The 23,324-nt window shown below is 42.2% G+C and overlaps 1 protein-coding gene across 1 annotated transcript in view; it reads right to left on the minus strand.

Moving 5' to 3' along the window:
• LOC125133212 (carcinoembryonic antigen-related cell adhesion molecule 1-like) overlaps window positions 1-23,324 on the minus strand; it is a 101,216-nt gene that overhangs the window by 51,456 nt on the left and 26,436 nt on the right. Inside the window, exons 7-8 of the mRNA XM_047791338.1 lie at window positions 22,732-23,010; window positions 19,659-19,937 (exon numbers count right to left, since the gene is read on the minus strand). Of these exons, the coding sequence (XP_047647294.1) occupies window positions 19,659-19,937; window positions 22,732-23,010 (558 nt within the window). The remainder of the gene's footprint in view (window positions 1-19,658; window positions 19,938-22,731; window positions 23,011-23,324) is intronic.

Genomic DNA, 23,324 nt, shown 5'->3' on the forward strand with positions numbered 1-23,324 from the left:
CCTTGTGGAATTGTCTCTAGGGAACCGTTCAGACCAGGAGATTGAACAGTAGCTAAGGGTGAGGTGGAGAGAAAGATGCACGAAAATGCTCAGAGCAACCGGTGCCAAATATTTTCTGAGGCTAGGCGTATGTCTCCTTGACCACACTGAGGCCCCAAGTCAACTTGGTGGGATCTGCCCTCTGTGCTGAAAACCCCCTCTGCTAAGGCTTCTTGGAGCCCTTGTATGACTTCTTTCTTCTTCAATGAATTTATTACATTTATAGTTGTACAATGATCATCACAACCCAATTTTATAGCATTTCCATCCCAAACCCCCAGTGCATCCCCCCATCTCCCAAACTGTCTCCTTTGGAAACCATAAGTTTTTCAAAGTCTGTGAGTCATTGTCTGTTCTGCAAAGAAGTTCATTGTGTCCTTTTTTCAGATTCCACATGTAAGTGATAGCATTTGATGTTGGTGTTTCATTGTCTGACTGACTTCACTTAGCATGATAATTTCTAGGTCCATCCATGTTGCTAAAAATGCCGGTATTTCATTCCTTTTAATGGCTGAGTAATATTCCATCGTGTATATGTACAACATCTTCTTTATCCACTCCTCTGTCAGTGGACATTTAGGTTGTTTCCATGTCTTGGCTATTGCAAATAGAGCTGCAATGAACATCGGAGTAGATGTGTCTTTGCGCCTCGTGGTTTTCTCTGGATAGGTGCCCAGGAGTGGGATTGCTGGATCAAATGGTAGTTCTATTTTTAGTTTTCTGAGGAATCTCCATACTGCTTTCCACAGTGGTTGCACCACTTTACAATCCCACCAACAGTGTACTAGTGTTCCTTTTTCTCCACACCCTCTCTAGCACTTATTGTTTGTAGACTTTTTGATGATGGCCATTCTGGCTGGTATAAGGTGGTACCTCACAGTGATTTTGATTTGCTTTTCTCTAATAATGAGTGACGTTGAACACCTTTTCACGTGTTTTTTGGCCATCCGTACTCTTCTTTGGAGAATTGTCTGTTTAGATCTTCTGCCCATTTTTTGATGGGGTTATTTGTTTTTTTGGTATTCAGCTACAGAAGGTATTTATAAATTTTGGAGATTAATCCCTTGTCAGTCGATTCATTTGCAAATATTTTCTCCCATTCTGTGGGTTGTCTTTTTGTTTTGTTAGGGTTTCCTTTGCTGTGCAGAAACTTTTTAAGTTTAATTAAGTCCTGTTTGTATATTTTTGTTTTTACTGGATGTGAGAAGATGTTGCTGTTGTTTATGTCAGAGAGTGTTTGGCCTGTTTTCCTCTGAGAGTTTTATACTATCTGGTATTTAATCCATTTTGAGTTTATTTTTGTGTATGGTATTAGGGAGTGTCCTAATTTCATTCTTTTACATGTGGCTGTCCACTTTTCCCAGCACCACTTATTGAACAGGCTATCTTTTCTCCATTGTATATTATTGCCTCCTTTGTCATAGGTTAGTTGGCTGTAGGTGCATGGGTTTAATTCTGGGCTTTCTATCCTGTTCCACTGATCTATATTTCTGTCTTTGTGCCAGTACCATACAGTTTTGATGACTATTGCTTTGTAGTATAGTCTGAAGTCAGGGAGCCTGATTCCTCCAGCTCCATTTTTCTTTTTCAGGATGTCTTTGGCTATTCTGGGTCTTTTGTGCTTCCAAACAAACTTTAAAATATTTTGTTCGTGTTCTGTGAAAAATGTCCTTGGTAATTTGATAGTGATTGCATTGAATCTGTAGATTGCCTTGGGTAGTATAGTCATTTTGATAATATTGAACTTTTCCAATCCAAGAGCATGGTATGTCTTTCCATCTATTTGTGTCATCTTTGATTTCTTTCATCAGTGTCTTATAGTTTTCAGAGTACAGGTCTTTTGTCTCTTTAGGTAGGTTTACTCCTAGGTATTTTATTCCTTTGGATGCGATGGTAAACAGGATTGCTTCCCTAATTTCTCTTTCTGATCTTTCATTGTTAGTATATAGAAATGCTGTCGATTTCTGTGTATTAATTTTGTATCCTGCGACTTTGCCACATCCATGGATGAGCTCTAACAGTTTTCTGGTAGAGTCTTTAGGATTCTCTAGGTATAGTATCATGTCATCTGCAAATAGTGATAGTTTTACTTCTTCCTTTCCAATCTGGATTCCTTTTATTTCTTTTACTTCTCTGATTGCTGTGGCTAGGACTTCCAAAACCATGTTGAACAGTAGCAGTGAGAGCAGACATCCTTGTCTTGTTCCTGATCTCAGCGGGAATTCTTTCAGCTTTTCACCAGTGAGAATGATGTTCGCTGTGGGTTTGTCATATATGGCCTTTATTATGTTGAGGTAGGTTCCTGCTATGCCCACTTTCTGAAGGGTTTTTATCAGAAATGGGTGTTGGATTTTGTCAAAGGCTTTTTCTGCATCTATTGAGAGGATCATATGGTTTTTGTTTTTCGGTTTGTTCATGTGGTATATCACACTGATGGATTTGCGGATATTGAAGAACACTTGCATCCCTGGGATAAATCCAACTTGATCATGATGTATAATCCCTTTTAATGTACAGTTGGATTCGGTTTGCTAGCATTTGTTGAGGATTTTCGCATTGATGTTCATCAGTGAAATTGGCCTGTAGTTTTCTTTTTTTGTGGTGTCTTTGTCTGGTTGTGGTATCAGGGTGATGGTGGCCTCATAGAATGAGTCTGGGAGTGTCCCTTCCTCTGCGATTTTTTGGAATAGTTTCAGAAGGATAGGTGTTAGCTCTTCTCTAAATGTTTGATAGAATTCGCCTGTGAAGCCATTTGGACCTGGACTTTTGTTTGTTGGAAGTTTTAAAATCACAGTTTCAATTTCAGTTCTTGTGATTGGTCCATTCATCTTTTCTATTTCATCTTGGTTTAGTCTTGGGAGATTGTACTTTTCTAAGAATTTGTCCATTTCTTCTGGGTTTTCCATTTTTTTGGCATGTAGATGCATGTAGTAGTCTCTTATGATCCTTTGTATTTCTGTGATGTCCATTGTTACTCTTCTTTTTCATTTCTTTTTTTTTTTTGTCTTTTTGCCTTTTCTAGGGCCGTTCCTGTGGCATATGGAGGTTCCCAGGCTAGGGGTCTAATTGGAGCTGTAGCCGCTGGCCTATGCCAGAGCCACAGCAACTCGGGGTCCGAGCCGCGTCTGTGACCTACACCACAGCTCACGGCAACGCCGGATCCTTCACCCACTGAACAAAGCCAGGGACCGAACCCTCAACTTCATGGTTCCTAGTCAGATTCGTTAACCACTGCGCCACGACGGGAACTCCTCCTTTTTCATTTCTAATTTTATTGATTTGAGTCCTCTCTCTTTTTTTTTTTTTTTGGTAAGCCTGGCTAAGGAGTTTATCAATTTTATTGATCTTGTCAAAGAACCAGGTTTTCATTTCATTGATCTTTTCTATGGTTTTCTTAGTTTCTATTTCATTGATTTCTGCTCTGATTTTTAGGATTTCTTTCCTTCTACTAACTTTAGGTCTTGTCTGTTCTTTTCTCTCTAGCTGCTTTAGATGTAAAGTTAGCTTGTTTATTTGATCCTTTTCTTGTTTCCTGAGGTAGGCTTGTATTGCTACAAACTTTCCTCTTAGAATACTTTTGCTACATCCCATAGATTTTGGACTGTCTTATCTTTGTTGTCATTTGCTTCTAGGTATTTTTATTTATTTTTTTGGTCTTTTTTTTTTTGCTATTTCTTGGGCCGTTCCCACGGCATATGGAGGTTCCCGGGCTAGGGGTCGAATCGGAGCTGCAGCCACTGGCCTACGCCAGAGCCACAGCAACGCGGGTTCCGAGCCACGTCTGCAACCTACACCACAGCTCACGGCAACGCCGGATCGTTAACCCACTGAGCAAGGGCAGGGACCGAACCCGCAACCTCATGGTTCCTAGTCGGATTTGTTAACCACTGCGCCACGACGGGAACTCCCTAGGTATTTTTAAATTTCCTCTTTTATTTCTTCAGTGATCCATTGGTTGTTTAGCAGCATGTTGTTGAGGCTCCACGTGTTGTGTGTTTTTTTGCAGTTTTTTTCTTGTTGTTGATTTACAGTCATATAGCAGTGTGGTCAGAAAAGATGCTTGATGTGATTCCAGTTTTCTTAAAGTTACTGAGGCTTGATTTGTAGCCCAGGATGTGATCGATTTTAGAGAATGTTCCATGTGCACTTGAGAAGAATGTGTATTTCTTCTGCTTTTGGATGGAATGTCCTATAAATATCTATTAAGTCCATCTGGTCTAATGCTTCATTCAGGGCCTATGTTTCCTTATTGATTTTCTGTCTGGATGATCTGTCCATTGCTGTAAATGGGGTGTTAAATTCCCTGACTATTATTGTGTTATTGTTAACTTGTCCTTTTAAGGTTGTTAGAAGTTGCCTTATATATTGTGGTGAACCTCTGTTGGGTGCATAGATATTTAAAATTGTTATATCTTCTTCTTGGATTGATCTTTTGATCATTATGTAGTGACCTTCCTTGTCTCTTAAAATGTTCTTCACTTTAAAGTCTATTTTGTCTGATATGAGTATTGCTACTCCAACTTTCTTTTGATTCCCATTTGCATGGAATATTTTTTTCCATCCTCTCACTTTCAATTTGCATGTGTCCCTAGAAGTGAAGTGGGTCTCTTGAAGACAGCATATATATATATAGGTCTTGTTTTTGTATCCATTCAGCCAGTCTGCATCTTTTGGTTGGGGCGTTTAGTCCATTAACATTTAAGGTAATTATTGATTTGTATGTTCTTATTGCCATTTTATTCATTGCTTTGGATTTGTTTTTGTTGCTCTTTTTTCTTCCCTTCTTCTCTTGTTCTCTCCTCTTGTGGTTTGATGACTATCTTTAGTGTTGTATTTGAGTTGATTTTTCTTATTTGTGTGTGTATCAATTGTAGATTTTTGGTTTTCAGTCACTCTGAAGTTTTGATATAGGAGTCTATATATATATATATATATATATATATATATATATATATATATATATATATATATGAGATTGTTTTAAGTTGCTTATCTCTTAATTGCAAGTGCATCTCCAATGTCCTGCTTTTGTACCCTCCTCTTCTCATGATTTCTGATTTTGGTGGTATAATTGTGCATGGATGATTTCATATCTTTACTGTATATATACCTTTACTGGTGAGCCTTGTCATTTGTGGAATTTTTGTGTCCAGTTGCAGCCTTTTCTTTTCTGCCTAGAGAAGTTCCTTTAGTATTTGTTGTAAGGCTGGTTTAGTGTTGCTGAATTCTCTTAGCTTTTGCTTATCTGTAAAGCTTTTGATTTCTCCTTCAAATCTGAATGAGAGCCTTGCTGGGTAAAGTAATCTTGGTTGGAGGTTTTTTCCTTTCATCATGTTAAGTGTATCATGCCACTCCCTTCTGGCCTGCAGAGTTTCAGCTGAAAAATCTTCCAATAACCTTATTTGGGCTCCCTTGTATGTTATTTGTTTCTTTTCCCTAGCTGCTTTCAAGATTTTCTCTTTGTCTTTAATTTTGGTCAGTTTGATTAATATGTGTCTTGGGGTGTTCCTCCTTGGGTTTATTTTGTATGGTACTCGTTGCGCTTCCTGGATTTGAGTGAGTGATTTCTTTCCCACGTTAGGGATTTTTTTCGGCTATTATCTCTTGGAATATTTTTTCTGTTCCCTTCTCTCTCTCTTCTCCTTCTGGCACCCCTATAATACGGATGTTGGTGCATTTAACATTGTCCCAGAGTTCTCTGAGACTCTCTTCATTTGTTTTCAATCTTTTTTCTCTTTTCTGTTCCACACCCATAATTTCTACTAATCTGTCCTCCACCTTGGTTATTCGTTCTTCTGCTTCCTGTATTCTGTTAGCTGCTTCTAGTGAATTTTTTATTTGTTATTGTATTTTGCGTCTCTTCTTGTTTAAGTTTTCTATCTTGTATCTCTTTGCTCAGTGTTTCCTGTAAGTTATCCATCTTTGCCTCCAGCTTATTTCCAATGTCTTGCATCATCTTCAGCACCAATAGTCTAAAGTCTTTTTCCTGGAGGCTGAGAATCTCCTCATTGCTTAGCTGATTTTCTGGGCTTTTTTCTTTCTCCCTCATCTGAGTTATAGTTCTCTGTCTTTTCATTTTTATAGGTTTTTGGTGTGGTGACCTTTTTACAGATAATAGAGTTGTAGCCTCTCTTACTTCTGGTGTCTGCCCCCCTTGTGGCTGAAGTCAGCATGGGGGCTTGCTGTAGGCTTCCTGATGGGAGTGACTGGTGCCTGCCCACTGGTAGGTGGAGCCGATTCCTATCCCTTTGGTGGGTGGGGCTTTGTCTGTGGGTGAGATTAGAGGTGGCTATGTGCCTGGGGGGGGTCTTTAGGCAGCCTGTTTACTGATGGGTGGGGCTATGATCCCACCTGGGTTGTTGTTTGGCCTGGGGTTTCTCAGTGCTGATGGGTGGGGCCATATTTTCCCAAAATAGCCCCCTCCAGAGAAAGGCAGGGCTGCTGAATATTCCCATGAGCTTTGGTTCCAATGCCCTTCCCCCACAGCAAGCCACATTCACCCCATTTTCCCAGGAGGTCCTCCAAGAACTGCAGTCAGGTTTGACCCAGATTCCTATGGAGACTTTGCTTTGCCCTGGGACCCAGTACACATGAAAGTCTGTGTGCGCCTTTTAAGAATGGGGTCTCGGAGTTCCCGTTGTGGCGCAGTGGTTAACAAATCCGACTAGGAACCATGAGGTTGCGGGTTCGGTCCCTGCCCTTGCTCAGTGGGTTAACGATCCGGCGTTGCCGTGAGCTGTGGTGTAGGTTGCAGACGTGGCTCGGATCCTGTGTTGTTGTGGCTCTGGCATAGGCCAGTGGCTACAGCTCCGATTGGACCCCTAGCCTGGGAACCTCCATATGCCGTGGAAGCGGACCAAAGATATAGCAAAATACAAAAAAAAAAAAAAAAAAAAAGAATGGGGTCTCTGTTTCCCCCAGTCCTGTGGAGTGGCGCTCCTGTGCATCAGTCCCATTGGCCTTCAATGCCAGATGCTCCGGGGGCTCTTTCTCCCAATGCCAGATCCCCAGGTGTGGGGGCTTGATGTGGGGCTCATAACTTTCACTCCTGTAGGTGAGTCTCTGTGATATAGTTACTTTCAGTCTGTGGGGCTACCCACCTGGGAGGTGTGGGGTTGCTTATATCATGTAATCACCCCCTCCTACCTCTTGATGTGGCCTCCTCTTTGTCTTCTGGAGTAGGATATCTTTTTGAAAGTTTCTAGTCCATTTGGTTGAGGATTGCTCAGCATTTGGTTGTGATTTTGTTGTTTTTAGGAGAGAATTTGAGCTCCAGTCCTTCTATTCTGCCATCTTAATCTCACCTCTCTAAAGTGTCTGGGAAACTTTAAAAAAATTACCAGTGCCTGGGTTCCACCCCTTACCAGTTAAATCAAATCTGGGTGGGGCCTGATACCAGTTGTTTCTAAAATTTTCCCAGTTGTTCTAATGTATAGCTATATTTCCCACTGGATTTCTCCCTGTCTTGCCTTGTGGCATTTTCCATTTCTATTTTGGTATTATAATAAATTATCATGTCTTATCTTCTGTCTTAGGCTTTCTGTTCCCTGGGGTAGGTGCCCTGTGTTTCTCATTTCTATATTTTTCATGGGGTCCAACACAGAGACTTGTAGCCCAGTAGCCGTGCCATAAGGATTTCATGAACATGTAAACTGGTCGTCAGGAAAATATTCTCAATCACAAGCAGGTTGTGTCCTGAAGCTGAGGTTTACATGTTAATACCACAGGTCCCTCGTCCTCCCCATGATTAGAGTTGCTGCTTGTGATGATGGGTGTGAATAACTCCTCCCTTCAGCATAAGGGAGAGAACATCGCCCCGTTTGGTATCTGTTTTCAGGCATGTTATTGTGACTACGGATTCTCTGTGTGTGTATAGCAGGGATGGGTAAGGAGACAAATCTAATTAGAACGAAGGAATATACTACTGGTAAGAGAAGTATTAGCAAAGATGAAGAAACTGGAACTTCTCTGATTGGCCAAGGGAGGCCTCTGTAGGTTCTTGAGTAGGAGAGTGAACCAGTGTTTAGGAAGGTAGTGTGAGGCAGTAGTATGCAAGGAGGATTTCAGTAGAGAGACCAAAGCTTAGAATTCAAGCAGTGCTTCCAGCAGAGGTGCTGAGGGCCTGGGTTACTTAGGGGGATGGGAGTGGAGAGAACAACCTAACAGAGATGTTAAAAAAGAATCAACAGACTTCTGGTGATGCATTGAGTCTGGGAAAAAAAAGAGCAAGGGCTGAGGAAGCAGTGGTGTCCTCAGAGAAATGCATGTGCTGTGGGGGAAGCCATTTAGGTGGGGAGAAGTTTTGGAAGGTATTTATTTATTTTAAAAAATTTTTATTATGATTGATTTACAATGTTCTGTAAATTTCTACTATACAGCAAAGAGACCCGTTCTTTTTCTCACATTATCCTCCATCATGTTCCATCACATGTGATTAGTTATATAGTTCACTGTGCCATTGCTTATCCACTCCAAATGGAAGAGTTTTCATTTACTAACCCCAGACTCCAATCCATCCGACTCCCTCCCTCTCCCCTCTGGCAAACACAAGTCTGTCCTACATGTCCATGATCTTTTCTGTTTTGTAGATAGATCATATGTGCCATTTTTTAGACTCCACATATCGGTGATACATGTAGTGTCTGTCTATCTTTCTGACTTACTTCACTCAGTATGAGAGTCTCTAGTTCCATCCATGTTTCTGCAAATGGCATTATTTTGTCCTTTTTTATGGCTGAGTATTCCATTGCATATATGTACCACATCTTCCTAATCCATTCATCCATTGATGGCCATTTAGTTTTTTTCCATGTCTTGGCTATTGTGAATAGTGCTGCAGTGAACATAGGGGTGTATGTATCTTTTTCAATGAAAGTTTTGTCTGGATATATACCCAGGAGTGGGATTTCTGGGTCATATGATAGTTCTATATTTAGTTTGCTGAGGTGTTTCCGAACTGTTTTCCATACTGGTTGTACCAATTTACATTCCAACCAACAGCGTAGGAGGGTTCCATTTTCTCCACATCCTCTCCAGCATTTGTTATTTTTTGACTTGTTAGTGATGGCCACTCTAACTGGTGTGAGGTGGTACCTTACTGTAGTTTTGATTTGCATTTCTCTAATGATTAGTGATGTTGAGCATTTTTTCATGTGCCTGCTGGCCATCTGCATGTCTTCTTTGGTGAAATGTCTATTTAGGTCTTCTGCCCATTTTTCAACTGTGTGTGTGTGTGTGTTTTGCGTTGAGTTGTGTGAATTGTTTGTATATTTTGGAATTAAGCCTTTGTCAGTTGAGTCATTTGCAAAAATTTTCTGCCATTCTGTGGGTTGTCTATTTTTTTTTAAATGGTTTCCTTTGCAGAAGCTTTTGAGTTTAATTAGGTACCATTGGTTTATTTGTGTCTTTAATGTCTTTATTCTAGGAGGTGGATCAAATAAGATGTTGCTGTGATCAGAAGGTGTTTGGATGTGAGTGTCTGAGCTCTGGGAAGTGGTAGGGGCTGGAGGTATCTATGAAGGAGCCATCTGTAGAGTGCCATGGAAGTTGTGGAACGAGGGTGGTGTGGAATGAGACTGGCAGGTCTGAATTGAGATCCGATGTGGGGGTGCAATGCACAGGTTGGGGCGTAGGAGGAGAATGTCCAAGAAGAAAAATGTTGTCTATGGTCTCAGATGTTGTAAAAGTGAACCATGTGAGGGCAGTGAATGTACTTTTGCATTGGCCAAGAGATGGGTACTGATTTTATGCTGCTTCTGTCTTGGGAACAGAGGCAGCAGTGCAGAGCGCCAGGAGGAATCAGGTGACGGGGCAGGGGAGAGACAGCATATGTTTCAGCTGCTTGGCAGTGAAGGAAATGAGGTAACAGCTAATTCTTGGTGGAGTTAATAACGGAGGGTTATCCAGGTTAGAATGGATCTGACCTGTGAGGGGACAGAAGGAAGGAACGGGACATGAGGAAGAGGGCGGGTGCTAGAGAGATTTCTATATGCCTGAACTTGAGGAGACTGCTAGGAGTGAAAGCTGTATTGCTGCATCTGATTCATGAGAACATTTGTGTGGGAAATGTGGTTTATTCCTAATAATGAGGCCAGGAGATCTTTTACTCATGAAATTGTCCTGTTTCCCAGAGGAAGATAGGCAGTTTCTTCCAGGCACTTTGGGGCTGTGGGCTGTTGCTTCTAGACAGACTCACTTTGTCAGCAGATGTGCAAAGGCATTTAGCTAATTCTCTGATCACTAGGTCAATTATATGTAGACTTAGAGATGGTTCACTGTGACCCCCAGTTAAGCAAATTCTGTTTCTTCTGCAGGTAAAGAAGACATTATGGAAAGCAGTAAAAGTGTGAGGCAGCACGTTGATGTCTGATATATAATTTTTATTATAAATATAGAGCAAATTTTACAAATAATTCAGAAGCAGACTTAGCCAGGCAAAGCTAAATTACACAGAATAGCACGGATGAGAGGAGTTGCATAGAGTCTGTGTCAGGGTTAGAAAACCCTGAAAGAGGTACCTGAGTACAGAGACCTGCCATCCAGCCCTCTTTGAGGGGGTCAGTTCCACACAGCATGAGGTCAGGTCATGGATATGGAATAAAACCTTTCTCTCGGAGTTCTCGTTGTAGCCCAGGGGAAATGAATTTGACTACGAACCATGAGGTTGAAGGCTCAATCCCTGGCCTCGCTCAGTGGGTTAAGGATCTGGTGTTGCCGTGAGCTGTGGTGTAGGTCACAGATGCAGCTTGGATCTGGCATGGCTGTGGCTGTGGCGTAGGTTTGCAGCTGTAGCTCCAATTAGATCCTTGGCCTGGGAACCTCCATATGCCCTGGGTGTGGCCCTAAAAAGCAAAAAAACCCAACAACCTTTCTCAACAACCCCGAGGAGCTTCCATCTGTGCAGAAGGCTGAGTGACAGGAGGACGTGCTTCTCTTTCTCCCTCCCTTCCTTTTCTGCTGACACACTGGGTCTCATAGGCGCCAGGGCAGAAAACAGATTGCAGAGGTTATTCAAGAAGCCTAGGGCTGAGTTATATCCCTCCCCTTGGGTCCTAAGGAGCATCAGTACCAGTGCAACTTTCTAGGTTGCAAACAGCACCAACAGCATGTGTGGTAGTTTCCTTCAGGGCGCCCCCACTTCTCAAGGGCCAAACACAGCTTAGCAGAGGCCAAGGTTTCCTGAGAAGGTGAGTGGGGCAGACGGATGGAAATGCACAGGTGGGGACATGGATCATGGTGGTGCTGATGATTGGTCTGATGCCTAGAAACTGAGTGAGATCCATTTCTTGCCAGGAATGTAGAGAACAGCTGCTTCCTATTTTCTGAGTGGAGCCCCTGACATAAAAGGCTTGAGGGGCTCCTGGCCAGAGGGACTTGGAGGGTTTGAGGGGCTTCTTTCCCTAATGCAGTCAGATTGGCTTACACAGGTAACTAAGTAAACATAACCCCTTTCACATAAACAAGCAGTTACAAAAAGTAAAATAGCAGAATGTCTCAGAAGAAGGGAAAAAACCTAATACCCAAATTGTGATTTCTTTAACAATTATTTAAATAATCTCTGAAGGATAGCGTTCAGATTCCTTTCCCAAATCCCAGCAGACTGTTTTTGTTATGAGGTGACTGTCCCCTAAAGCAATAATGTCTCCTCCATAAAGTTATTATAATATATATATATATATATTTGCATTTTTCATTAGGAACCACTTATGGATCCTGACAATTGGTTTTCTAGTTGCCTTTTTTTTTTCTTTTTCTTTTTTTTAGGGCTGCACCTGATATATATGGAAGTTCTCAGGCTAGGGGTCGAATTGGAGCTACAGCTGCCGGCCTACACCACAGCCAAAGGAACTTGGGATCTGAGCCACGTCTGTGACCTACGCCCAGCTCATGGCAACGCTGGATCCTCAACCCACTGAGAGAGGCTAGGGATGGAACCTGAATCGTCATAGATTCTTGTTGAGTTTGTTAACTGCTGAGCCGAGAAGGGAGCTTCCTCTAGTTGCCTTTTTTTTTTTTTGTCTTTTTGCCTTTTCTAGGACCACTCCCACGGCATATGGAGGTTCCCAGGCAAGGGGTCTAATCGGAGCTGCAGCCACTGGCCTACACCACAGCCACAGCAATGTTGGATCCTTAACCCACTGAGCAAGGTCAGGGATAGGACCTGCAACCTCAGGGTTTCTAGTCAGATTCGTTAACCACTGCGCCACAATAGGAACTCCTTTTTTGTTTGTTTGTTTGTTTGTTTTCTAGTTGCTTTTAATAGATTCTCTGAAGATAGACTTTCCAAAGGGCCAGGTGGTATTCTAGGTAAGCAATAAGGTGTTTAGGCCCAGGTCCTGAAGGTAGATAACCTTGACAGCGGACAAAGGTGTAAAATTTACAGTCCCAAGTTGGTATTGCCCTGTGGTGTTGAGTTCACACCAGGTTTTGGAGAGCAAGGAGAAGCTTTTCCTCTTCCTTTTTCTCTCTCTTCTCATTTCTTCCAGAAATGGCATGTCTTCCAGTGCAAAAGGACATAACTCTTAAAGTTATGCCAAATTCAAGTTAGACTCCAGTAGGACAGGGCTGAGGTGGGAAGGAATGAGTGTGTTCTGAACAGGCAAGTTTAAAACCAGGTTAGGTCAGGAAATGGGGAGGGGCAGAGGCCCTGGCACCTCTCTCCCAAGATCTGCTTTGCCACATGTCACTGACAAGGACTGTTGGGTTTCCTGCAGACCTCCTCCTACATGTGCCTTTTCATCTACTGACACCGAAGGAGGAGGCTGTGACCAGGCAGCCTGGTCGAGCCTCACTGGGGAATGAAGAGGGGGAAAGACCGTCTTCCCATTTTCCCTGAGGGGAAAGGGGTCTCCTGGGGATGGGGCTGAGAAGCTTAGAATAAGTCAGCAGTGCATCAAGCAGGACTGGCTGCATTTCTCTCTCTCTCTCTCTTTTTTTTTTTTTTAAACTTCTGAATGAATCATTTCTGTGGCTCTTGGAGATGAAGGTGCTAAAGTAGATTTCTTTGATTCCTGGGCATTGAGGTTCAGGGAAAAATAGGCACCTTCATCGATCTGAAAGGCATGAGCAGCAGTCAGTTAAATCAGTGTCACAGCTTAGGCCCTCACATTGGCTAGTGTGATCCAGCTCCATGTGATTTCACTACTTTGAGACTTGTGGCTTCAAAGAAGGGCTTTTACTAGCCATCATCTCTGCTTGCTAACATCCTATTGAATGATCACTAGAAAAGATAGATAATGGAATTCTCCAGTGGAATACCATGATACAGCAATAAGAACAAAAACCTTAAAGACATCAACAATATGGATGAATCTCAAAAAAAAAAAAAAACAACAGTTTTGAATGAAAGAAGCCAAGCACATGTAAGGACATACTGTGTTTTTCACTTATGTAAGAGCATAATCAGACAAACTAATCTAGTACTTTGGAAGTGAGGATAGCAGTTACTCTTTGCAGGGGAGTAACTGGATATATTTTTTTTAGCTGGAGAATGACATGTTTTATTTATTGATTTGGATGCTTTTTACATATATTTTCCAACTGAAAATTCATAGATTGTTAAAATATGATCTAAGCACTTTTCAGTATATATAGTTCAGTATACCTACTGAAAGGTCAGATGAGAAAATTCAGTAAAATTAATAGACTCTAAAGGAACTAAGACCTCAGACCCATTAGAATGGAAACTATTATTTGACAGGAAGAGCAGGGTCAGATTTCAGGCACAGGAAGGAGGATACTCTAGTGCCTTCCTTGCACTGGACATTGTGCTGGGTACTTTACATTTGTTATGTCATTTAATTACTTGAACTTCTTTTTGAAGTGGGCAGCAAGCCCATTTTATAGATTAAAAAAGCTGAGCATCAGAGAGGTTAAGTTACTTGCTCAAGGTCATAGCCAAGATTCAAACAGGGTGGGAAAAATTTCAAAGTCAACATTCCTGCATGAGTTAGACTCTTGGGAGTGATTAACCAATAATTCTTTGGTGCTGCAGTGGGGAACTTTGGCTTATACTTGATCTCACATTTGTGTCTTCAAGAATAACCCATTCTAAATGGAGATATTTCCTTGAGAAAAGGAGCTAATGAAACTGGCTGTACTTACCTTGTTAGGTGAGTTGTTGACATGGCTGTGACCTGGGGAAGCAAAAGAAGAGTTATCAGCCCATGAAAATGCAGAGCTGACTTGTGGCCTCAGAACATGGTGTTCCTAAGCTGTTGTGACTACTGGCTGAAGGAGGTGGCAGGTGGTGGCAGGGTGGGGTGTGGGGTGGTCCATGATCATTTAAGGAATTTCCTCCCCTCAGTCTGTGGTCCAGACCCCAGGACATTAGACCAAGGAGGGGTTGGCAGCTACAGGAGGCCTCCATGGGCTTCTGAAGATTTCTTCCAGTTTACAAGGCCTGAGTTTTGCCCAGGAGTGTTTCTCAGCAACAGGCTTCAGTGTCAAGGAGGGGCGTTGAGGCCCACAGCACCCCGAGCAGCAAAGGCAGGGAAAGTCTCACCAAAGGAGATACTCACGTCTGTAACAGAGGCAGGAGGGAAAGGAGCAAGGATGAGGAATGGCTCCTGGGAACATGTCCATGTCATGGCCTTCCTGGCTTGCCTGGTCTGGTGGGAGTGAGTGTTCTCCTGGGGCTGGGTCTCAGGGGAATCTTGCTTGGCAAGGAAGGGTGTGAAAACCCATGACAAATTAAGGTTGGGACATGGAGAGCCCTTCTAAAAACTCAGAAGGGAGGGAGATATTGGGAATCAGGATTTTCGACTGGGGCAGGGCATGTGGTGAGTGAGCAGGTTTACTTACTTACTATGGTTGAAGTCTGGGGATTTGTGCTCTGTGATATCATGCCGGTCACTTGCCCTAAATAAATGTGAGACACTGTGACTGACATTTATTTGCACCTTGAATTAGGAAGGACACTGTCAGCGTGATTCCTTGGGGCTCCTCAACGCTCATTTACACTCGGTTGGTACTCTTGCCTCTGAGGACCTCCTTCAGTCTACAATCATCCCTTCTAGTGTTTACTCCTTTCCTGGTTACTGGCTGTTCACATATAGGGCCTTTCACATCGACTGCTTCCGAGCCTATTTCTACCCTGGCACCTTTCCCCTTTTGTGGGTAGATGGCTGGTTGTTTCTCAGTTTATTTATTTCCCAAGTGCCTTTGATTGTTTCTGCCTTTTCTTAGGTTCTCTTCCTGTCCTATCGCTCCCTCCTTCTGCTACTATTTTTGAGAGCAGACTACTCCCTTTCTGTGATCCTATTTTAATTTCTTCTTTACTTTTCCTTTTTGGATCTTGGCTTTACTCACTGGGGACAGAGGAACACAGCTGGCTCTGCCCCCTCTAAACCAGAAGGGGATGGAAATAACCATGTCCAAGTGAGAGTGGGGCACAGGAAGCATGAAGACCAGGGAAGAAGAGGAATTAATGCCGAGAAGCAGGGCTTTAGGAAGAGTGAGGAGCAGATCCAGGCTCAGAGACAGGGATGAAGTTTCCTTCCCTCTCCCAAGCATGGCAGTTAGGTTTAGAGAAACAGAACAAGAGGAAATGCATCATACCATTTGGTCTATATCACACACAGAATATACACCAAGGCTCCTATCAGAGCTACCCCAGCCAGGGCTCCAGTCTCGATCCCGGCAACAGCACCACTTGAGAGGCCAGTTGCTGAATCATCTGTCATAGAAATAAAAGAGAAGAATGAATGAAGGTGGTATTATTTTACAAATGGAGATGCTTTGGGAAACAACTGGCAACATGAGGGTGTACCTACTTGCTCCTTCAAGGAATAAATTTTCTGTGGGAAGGTTGCTGAGAGGTGATTAAGTGACTATATTCTTGTGTTTTTTTTTTTTAGGTTGATGTTCACTTAAATTTCCACCACGCATTTCTGCACTCAGATATTTTTGAAGTAAGAGGAGCTGATGGCTAGTTTTGTATAACTTCCCACCTTTTGATGGTTACATCTTTTTCTGGGTACTAAGTGTTGTAGCCATAAATATGTGCCTCTCAGGTGTCTTGTGGTGGGGACTTAAGTGATGGAAGGCCCTCCGAGTTCACTACCCCTTTGCAGAGATACCACCTTTTGCATAGGCATCTAGCAAGGATGTGAAATCAATCCCAATTCTTGAGAACTGAACTCCCTCCAAGGGTGATTTTAGCACAAGGACTCCCTGTCAGCTTTGCAGACACCCTCTAAAGCTGCACTGCAATCTAAAACTTCCTTCCTTCTTGTTCTTCTTCACAGGCATCAGATATGTATGCATCATGGTCTGAGGACCCTCCCAGGCTCCTCCCACTCCTGCCCCACTTTCCTTCACAGGCATTTCCCCCAGTTAATGTCTTGTATGTCTAATCCCATCTTGGCTGCATCTCACAGAATGTAAACTGTCATATCAGACATGAAACTATGCACTCAACTCCTTTTTTCATCTCCCATATTTAGTCAGTAATATGTTCCTTTGGGTGTTTTGTATTATGCCTCTCTTCCCATCAATATATAATACCTTTTGCATCTGGTTATTCTTTTTTATTTCTGTTGCCCTCACTAGTCAGCTCAAGTTTGAAGATTAATGCTGATGTTGGCTATTGTTATGAGTTACTATTATGTACCCTGCTCTGTGCTATACACTTTCCATATATCTCATTTAATTTATATAATAACCCTGCCAGATTGACATTATTTCCATTGTACAAGTGAAATACCTGAGGCTTTCAGTGGTGAAAAAACCTAGTAATAGCTAATAAGAGATGATCTAGAGTCAGGTAGTCCTTGACTCTAAGAGTACCTGATTTTATAGAGCCTCATGGTAATAGTAATAATAGTATCTAACATTTATGGAATATTTCTTCCGTGTATGGCATTTTGCTAAGAGTTTAATTGACTATTACTTTAGTGTGTGAAATAATGCCTTGAAGCCAGTACTTTCATTTTGATTTTCTTTTGAGGTATATGAGGCTCAGAGAAGTTAAGAATCTTGTGGAAAAAGTTTATAATTATACATGCTTACATTTAAAAATAATTATATCAAATCAGGAGTTCCCGTCGTGGCATAGTGGTTAACGAATCCGACTAGGAACCATGAGGTTGCAGGTTTGATCCCTGCCCTTGTTCAGTGGGTTAACGATATGGCTCGGCTCCTGCGTTGCTGTGGCTCTGGCGTAGGCCATCGGCTACAGCTCCGATTTGACCCCTAGCCTGGGAACCTCCATATGCCGCGGGAGCAGCCCAAGAAATGGCAAAAAGACAAAAAAAAATATAAATAAATAAATAAAAAATAAAAATAAATAAAAAGAATTATATCAAATCAACATCCAAACTTTACAACTTAAGGAAATAGCTAGCAAAGGAAGAACAAACCAAACCATAAGCTAGCATAAAGAAGGAAATAATAACAATTAGAGTAGAGAGAAATAAAATAGAGAATAAGAAAATAATAGAGAAAATCAATAAAACCAGAAATTGTTTCTTCAATAGAGATTAACAAAATTGACAAACTCTTAGTTAGATGGATCAAGAAAAAAAAAAAAATGGAAGATTCAGATTACAAAAATCAGAAATGAGGGCGTCCCTGTTGTGCCTCAGTGATTAACAAACCCAGCTAGTATCCATGCGTACTCGGGTTCAATCCCTGGCCTCACTCAGTGGTTAAGGTTCTGGCTTTGCTGTGAGCTGTGGTGTAGGTCACAGATGTGGCTCGGATCTCGCATTGCTGTGGTTGTGGTGTAGGTCGGTGGCTACAGCTCCAATCTGACCCCTAGCCTGGGAACTTCCATATGCTGTGGGTGCAGCCCTAAAAAGACAAAAAGAAAAATAAATAAATGAATAAATAAAAACTGAAAAAAAATCAGAACAATCTCATTAAAGAAAAGTATAAAAAAAAACAGAAATGAAAGTGAGACCATTACTACCAATTCTCAGGAAATACGAATTACAAGAGTATTATGAATAATTGTATGCCAATAAATTGCACAACTGGTGAAATGGACAAATTCTTAGAAACACAAAAGATACCAAGGCAGAATCATATAGACATGAAAAATATAAATAGAACTATAACTATGAAAGAGATTAAATCAGTTTAAGCATTGGGCAAAATTCAAAATATTTTCATTGTAAAACCCTCTAGGAATAGAATGAAACCACCTAAACAAACGGAGGCCATATTTCGAAACCTGAGTCTAACATCATTCTAAATTTGAGAAGTAAAGTTTTTCCACTAAGATCAAGACCAAGATAAGGATGCCTGCTTTTTATACTTCTATACAAAATAATATTAAAAGTAATAGGCAGGAGTTCCTGTCACGGCACAGTGGAAACAAATCCGACTAGGAACCATGAGGTTGCGGGTTTGATCCCTGGCCTCACTCAGTGGGTTAAGGATCTGGAATTGCCATGAGCTGTGGCGTAGGCTGGCAGCTGCAGCACTGATTTGACCCCTAGCCTGGGAACCTCCATATGCCTTGGGTGTAGCCCTAAAAAGCAAGTAAAAAAAAAAAAGGTGCAATTTTCACTTAAAATAAAAAAATGAAAAAATGTAGATATAAAAAATAAAAGTAATAGGCAGACCAATTAGGCAAAAAAAAAAAAAAAAAAGAAAAAAGAAATAAATGACATTGAAACTGTAAATGAAGAAGTAAAATTAACTATTTCCAAATGAAATCCAGATGATCCTTATATAGAAAACCCTAAAAATCCCACAAAAAAACCCTATCAGGACCAATAAACAAACTTGGCAAAGCTGCAGGATACTAAGCCAACATATAAAAACAGCAGTATTTCTATACATGAAAAATGAACAAACAATATTAAAAGGAAATTTTAAAAATTCCATTTACAACAGGATCGATAGGAATAAATATTTAGGAACTAACTTCACAAGGTAGTTGACAGATTTATACACAGAAAAACTAAAAAATAATTTTTAAAAAAGACATTGTGAAAGAAATTAAAGAAGACATAAATAAATGGAAATATGTCCTGTGTTTATGGACTGAAAGACTTAATATTGTTTAGATGACAATACTAAGGAGAGTGAGTGGATATATATATAGGTAATGATTCCACAACAATATGAATGTACTAATGCCACTGAGATATAAACTTAAACGTTATTTAAAGGCTAAATCTTTTTGTTTGCTTTTTTTAGGGCCACACACCCAGCATATGCAGGTTCCCAGGCTAGGGGTCGAATTCGAGCTGTATCTGCCGGCCTACACCACAGCCATAGCAACAGGGGATCCGAGCCACGTCTCCGACCTACACCACAACTCACGGCAACACCTGGATCCTTAACCCACTGAACAAGGCCAGGGATCAAACCTGCCTCCTCATGGATGGTGGTCAGATTCGTTTCCACTGAGCCATGATGGGAACTCTGAAATGCTAAATCTTAAATTTTTTTCCATGTAAAAAAAGTGTAACATAGAAAAAATAATGTGCAAGGTCACAGATTAAATGCCAGATCCAGGATTAGAAACTAAGTATATTTGACTTAGAGACTGAGTTCTTACATTTTATCATTCTGCTTGCTGTAATGGTCTCTTAAGTAATACTCTGTTTTGCACATCACTGGTAGAATCATCCAGGGTATGAAGCATGAGGCCAGGGGTCACTTACATTTCACATCCAGCCTGAGGGGGTCACTTTTGCTGGAATTGCCCAGGTTGGAGGCCTCGCACTGATAATTCCCAGCATCCTCCCTCCTGACGGGCTCTATGGTGAGGGTGCCGTTGTCCTGGGACAGCTTTATCCTCTCTGTGAGCAGTAGACTCTGGCCATTGAAGAACCAGGAGATGGCGACCCCGGTGTCATTTGTGAGGCATTTCAGGACCACGGTGTCCTCGTGTTCTGTGACGGTGGTGCTGTTGGCTTCGATGATGGGCTTTGCCACTGGGTCTGTGGAGAAACAGAGGAGGTGACTAAGTTCAACTAAATAAAGGCCTTATTATATGAAAAGCCCACAGCTAGCATCACAGGCAATGGTGAAACACTGAAATCTCTACCTCTATGATCAAGAAGAAGACAAGGATGTCCCTTTCACTACCACTCTTTAACAGAGTACAAAAGTTCAAGCCAGACAGGTAAGAAAAAGAAATAGAATGAATTTAAATTGGAATGGAAGGGAGTTCCCGTTGTGGCACAGCAGAAACGATCTGATTAGTAACCTTGAGGTAGAGGCTTCAATCCTGGCTTCGCTAAGTGGGTTAAGGATCTGGCTTTGCTGTGAACTGTGGTGTAGGTTGTAGATGCAGCTCAGATCCTGCGTTGCTGTGGCTGTGGTGTAGGCGAGCAGCTGTAGCTTGGATTTGACCCCTAGCCTGGGAACTTCCATATGCCGTGGATGTGGCCCTAAAAACCAATAATAAATAAATAAATAAATAAATAAATAAATAAATAAATAAATTGGAATGGAAGAAGTACTATTACTTCTGTTGGCAGATGGCATTACCTTACATGTAGAAAACCATAAAGATTGCACCAAAATAACCTGTTAGAACTAATGAATGATTCAGCAAAGATGCAGGATACAAAAACAACATATAACAATCAGTTGTGTTTTATACACTAACCATGAACTATCCAAAAAAAGAAATTAAGAAAAAAATTCTCTTTACAATAACATCAAATGGAGTTCCCGTCGTGGCTCAGTGGTTAACGAATCTGACTAGGAACCATGAGGTTGCAGGTACGATCCCTGGCCTTGCTCAGTGGGTTAAGAATCCAGTGTTGCCATGAGCTGTGGTGTAGGTTGCAGATGCGGCTCTGATCCTGCGTTTCTGAGGCTATGATATAGGCTGGCGGCTACACCTCCGATTCAAACCCTAGCCTGGGGACCTCCATGTGCCGCGGGAGCGGCCCAAGAAATGGAAAAAAGAAAAACAACAACAAAAAAATCAAATAACATAAGCTACTTAGGAATAAACACTTCTGATGCGGCCAAAGAGTTGTCCACGAAAGTCTAAATGTTGCTAGGATATTAAAGAGGTCGCAAAAAATGGAAAAACTTCCCATGTTTTTGGATGGGAAAACATAAGTGGTTAAGATGAAAATACCGCCGAAAGAGATCCATACGTTCAATGCAATCCCTATCAAAATTCCATTGACTTTTTCCCTTTTATTTTTATTGGAGAAGATCTGATGTCAGCGACTCTCCCTCCCTTCCTCCCTTTTTCTCATTACACATGCCAAGATGCATGTGCTTCTTGTTCATTGGTGTATCTGATCACTAGGGAAATGAAATTGAAACCACAAGGAGATACCCACCTTACACTCATTAGGAGGGCTATCATAATAAAAAGAGAGAACAGCAAATGTTGGCAAGGATGTGGAAAAATTGGAACTTTTGTGCATTGCCGGTGGGAATGTAAAAGGGTACAACCACTGTGGAAAATGGTATGGCAGTGTGTCAAAGGACTGAACAAAGACTTCCTATTTGATCCAGCAATTCCGCTTCTGAAGTATTAGCGATTATTTCTACTCAAAATAATTGAAAGCAGGGTTTTTGTTTTTTTGTTTTTTGTTTTGGTCTTTTTAGGGCCACAGCCGTGGCCTATGGAAGCTCCTAGGCTAGGGGTCAAATCTGAGCTATAGCTGCCAGCTTACACCACAGCCACAGCAATGCGGAATCCAAGCCGCTTCTGCGACCTACACCACAGCTCACGGCAAAGCCAGATCCTTAACCCACTGAGCGAGGCCAGGGATTGAACCAGCATCCTTATAGGATGCTAGTCTGGTTCTTTACTGCTGAGCCACCAGGGGAACTCAGAAAGCAAGAATTTGAACGGGTATCTGTCCACCCATGTGCATAGGAACATTATGCATATTATCCAAAACGTGGCAACAAACAAAAGTTCAACTAATGAGTGATAAACAAAACGTGATATATATGTGTATATCCATACATATAGGGGGACACACACACACACACACACACACGGGAACATATGTAATTCAGGCCTAAGAAGAAATGACATTGTGGAGTTCCCTGATGGACTAGTGATTAGGGATCTGGCATTGTCACTGCTGTGGCTTGGGTCACTGTTGTGGCGTGGGTTCCAACCCTGGCCCAGGAGCTTTCGCATGCCACAGATGTAGCAAAAGAAATGCCATTCTGCTATAGCCTATACGAGAGATGGAACCTTGAAGACATTATGCTTGGTGAAACAAGCCAGACACCAAAGGAAAGGTATTGTATGATTCCACTTGAAAGAAGGACCTAGAATCGTCAGATTCAAAGAGACGGAAAGTGGAAGGATGATTGCCAGGGGTTCAGACTGGGGAGAGGGGAGTATAGGTAAAGGGTACAGAGTCTGGTACGGTTAACATGAACGTTCTGGATGGACAGAGGTGATGACTGCACGACAACATGAGTGTACTTAATGCCACTGAGCTGTACTCTTAAAACACAGTTAACATGGTGAATCTTAGGTATATTTTACCCACCTAAAAATGGTGGAGATTACCACTGTGAAAAAAGGAAGACTCTTGTGCAAGCTCGCAGAGTAATTGCCAGGCCCAGGATTAGAAACCAAGTGTATGTGAGGTAGAGACTGAGCTCTTAACCGTTTTGCCATTCTGTTTACCTAGTGGTCTCTTGACTGATAACTCTGCCTGCTGTGGCCTCTATCCGTTTTGCACATCATTGGTCGAATCATCCAGGGTATGTAGCATGAGGCCAGGGGTCACTTACATTTCACATCCAGCCTGAGGGGGTCACTTTTGCTGGAATTGCCCAGGTTGGAGGCCTCGCACTGATAATTCCCAGCATCCTCCCTCCTGACGGGCTCTATGGTGAGGGTGCCGTTGTCCTGGGACAGCTTTATCCTCTCTGTGAGCAGTAGACTCTGGCCATTGAAGAACCAGGAGATGGCGACCCCGGTGTCATTTGTGAGGCATTTCAGGACCACGGTGTCCTCGTGTTCTGTGACGGTGGTGCTGTTGGCTTCGATGATGGGCTTTGCCACTGGGTCTGCGGAGAAACAGAGGAGGTGACTTGGCGGCGAGTGTGTCTGGGGCCGGGGGCCACGCTCCCTCCTCAGAGACCTCAGCCATTCCTGGGGCCCAGTGACCTCTGTAAAGGCGACTCAGAGGATGGCCCTGACCCCGTGAACAAGGTCTGGGGTCTCTCCTCATGGAGGAAGTGTAAAGGAGAGGGCAGCACCTCCTCTCGGACCTCCAGGTCCCCCGGGACGAGCCCTGACCAGTCCCCTCGACATCTCTGTGGTGTCTTGTCAGCCCCTGTGTCCAGCATCCTCCTCACCAGGTGGAATTCTTTTCCCACGT

The sequence above is a fragment of the Phacochoerus africanus genome, chromosome 8 (genome assembly GCF_016906955.1).
Source record: "Phacochoerus africanus isolate WHEZ1 chromosome 8, ROS_Pafr_v1, whole genome shotgun sequence".
Taxonomy (NCBI): Eukaryota; Metazoa; Chordata; class Mammalia; order Artiodactyla; family Suidae; genus Phacochoerus; species Phacochoerus africanus.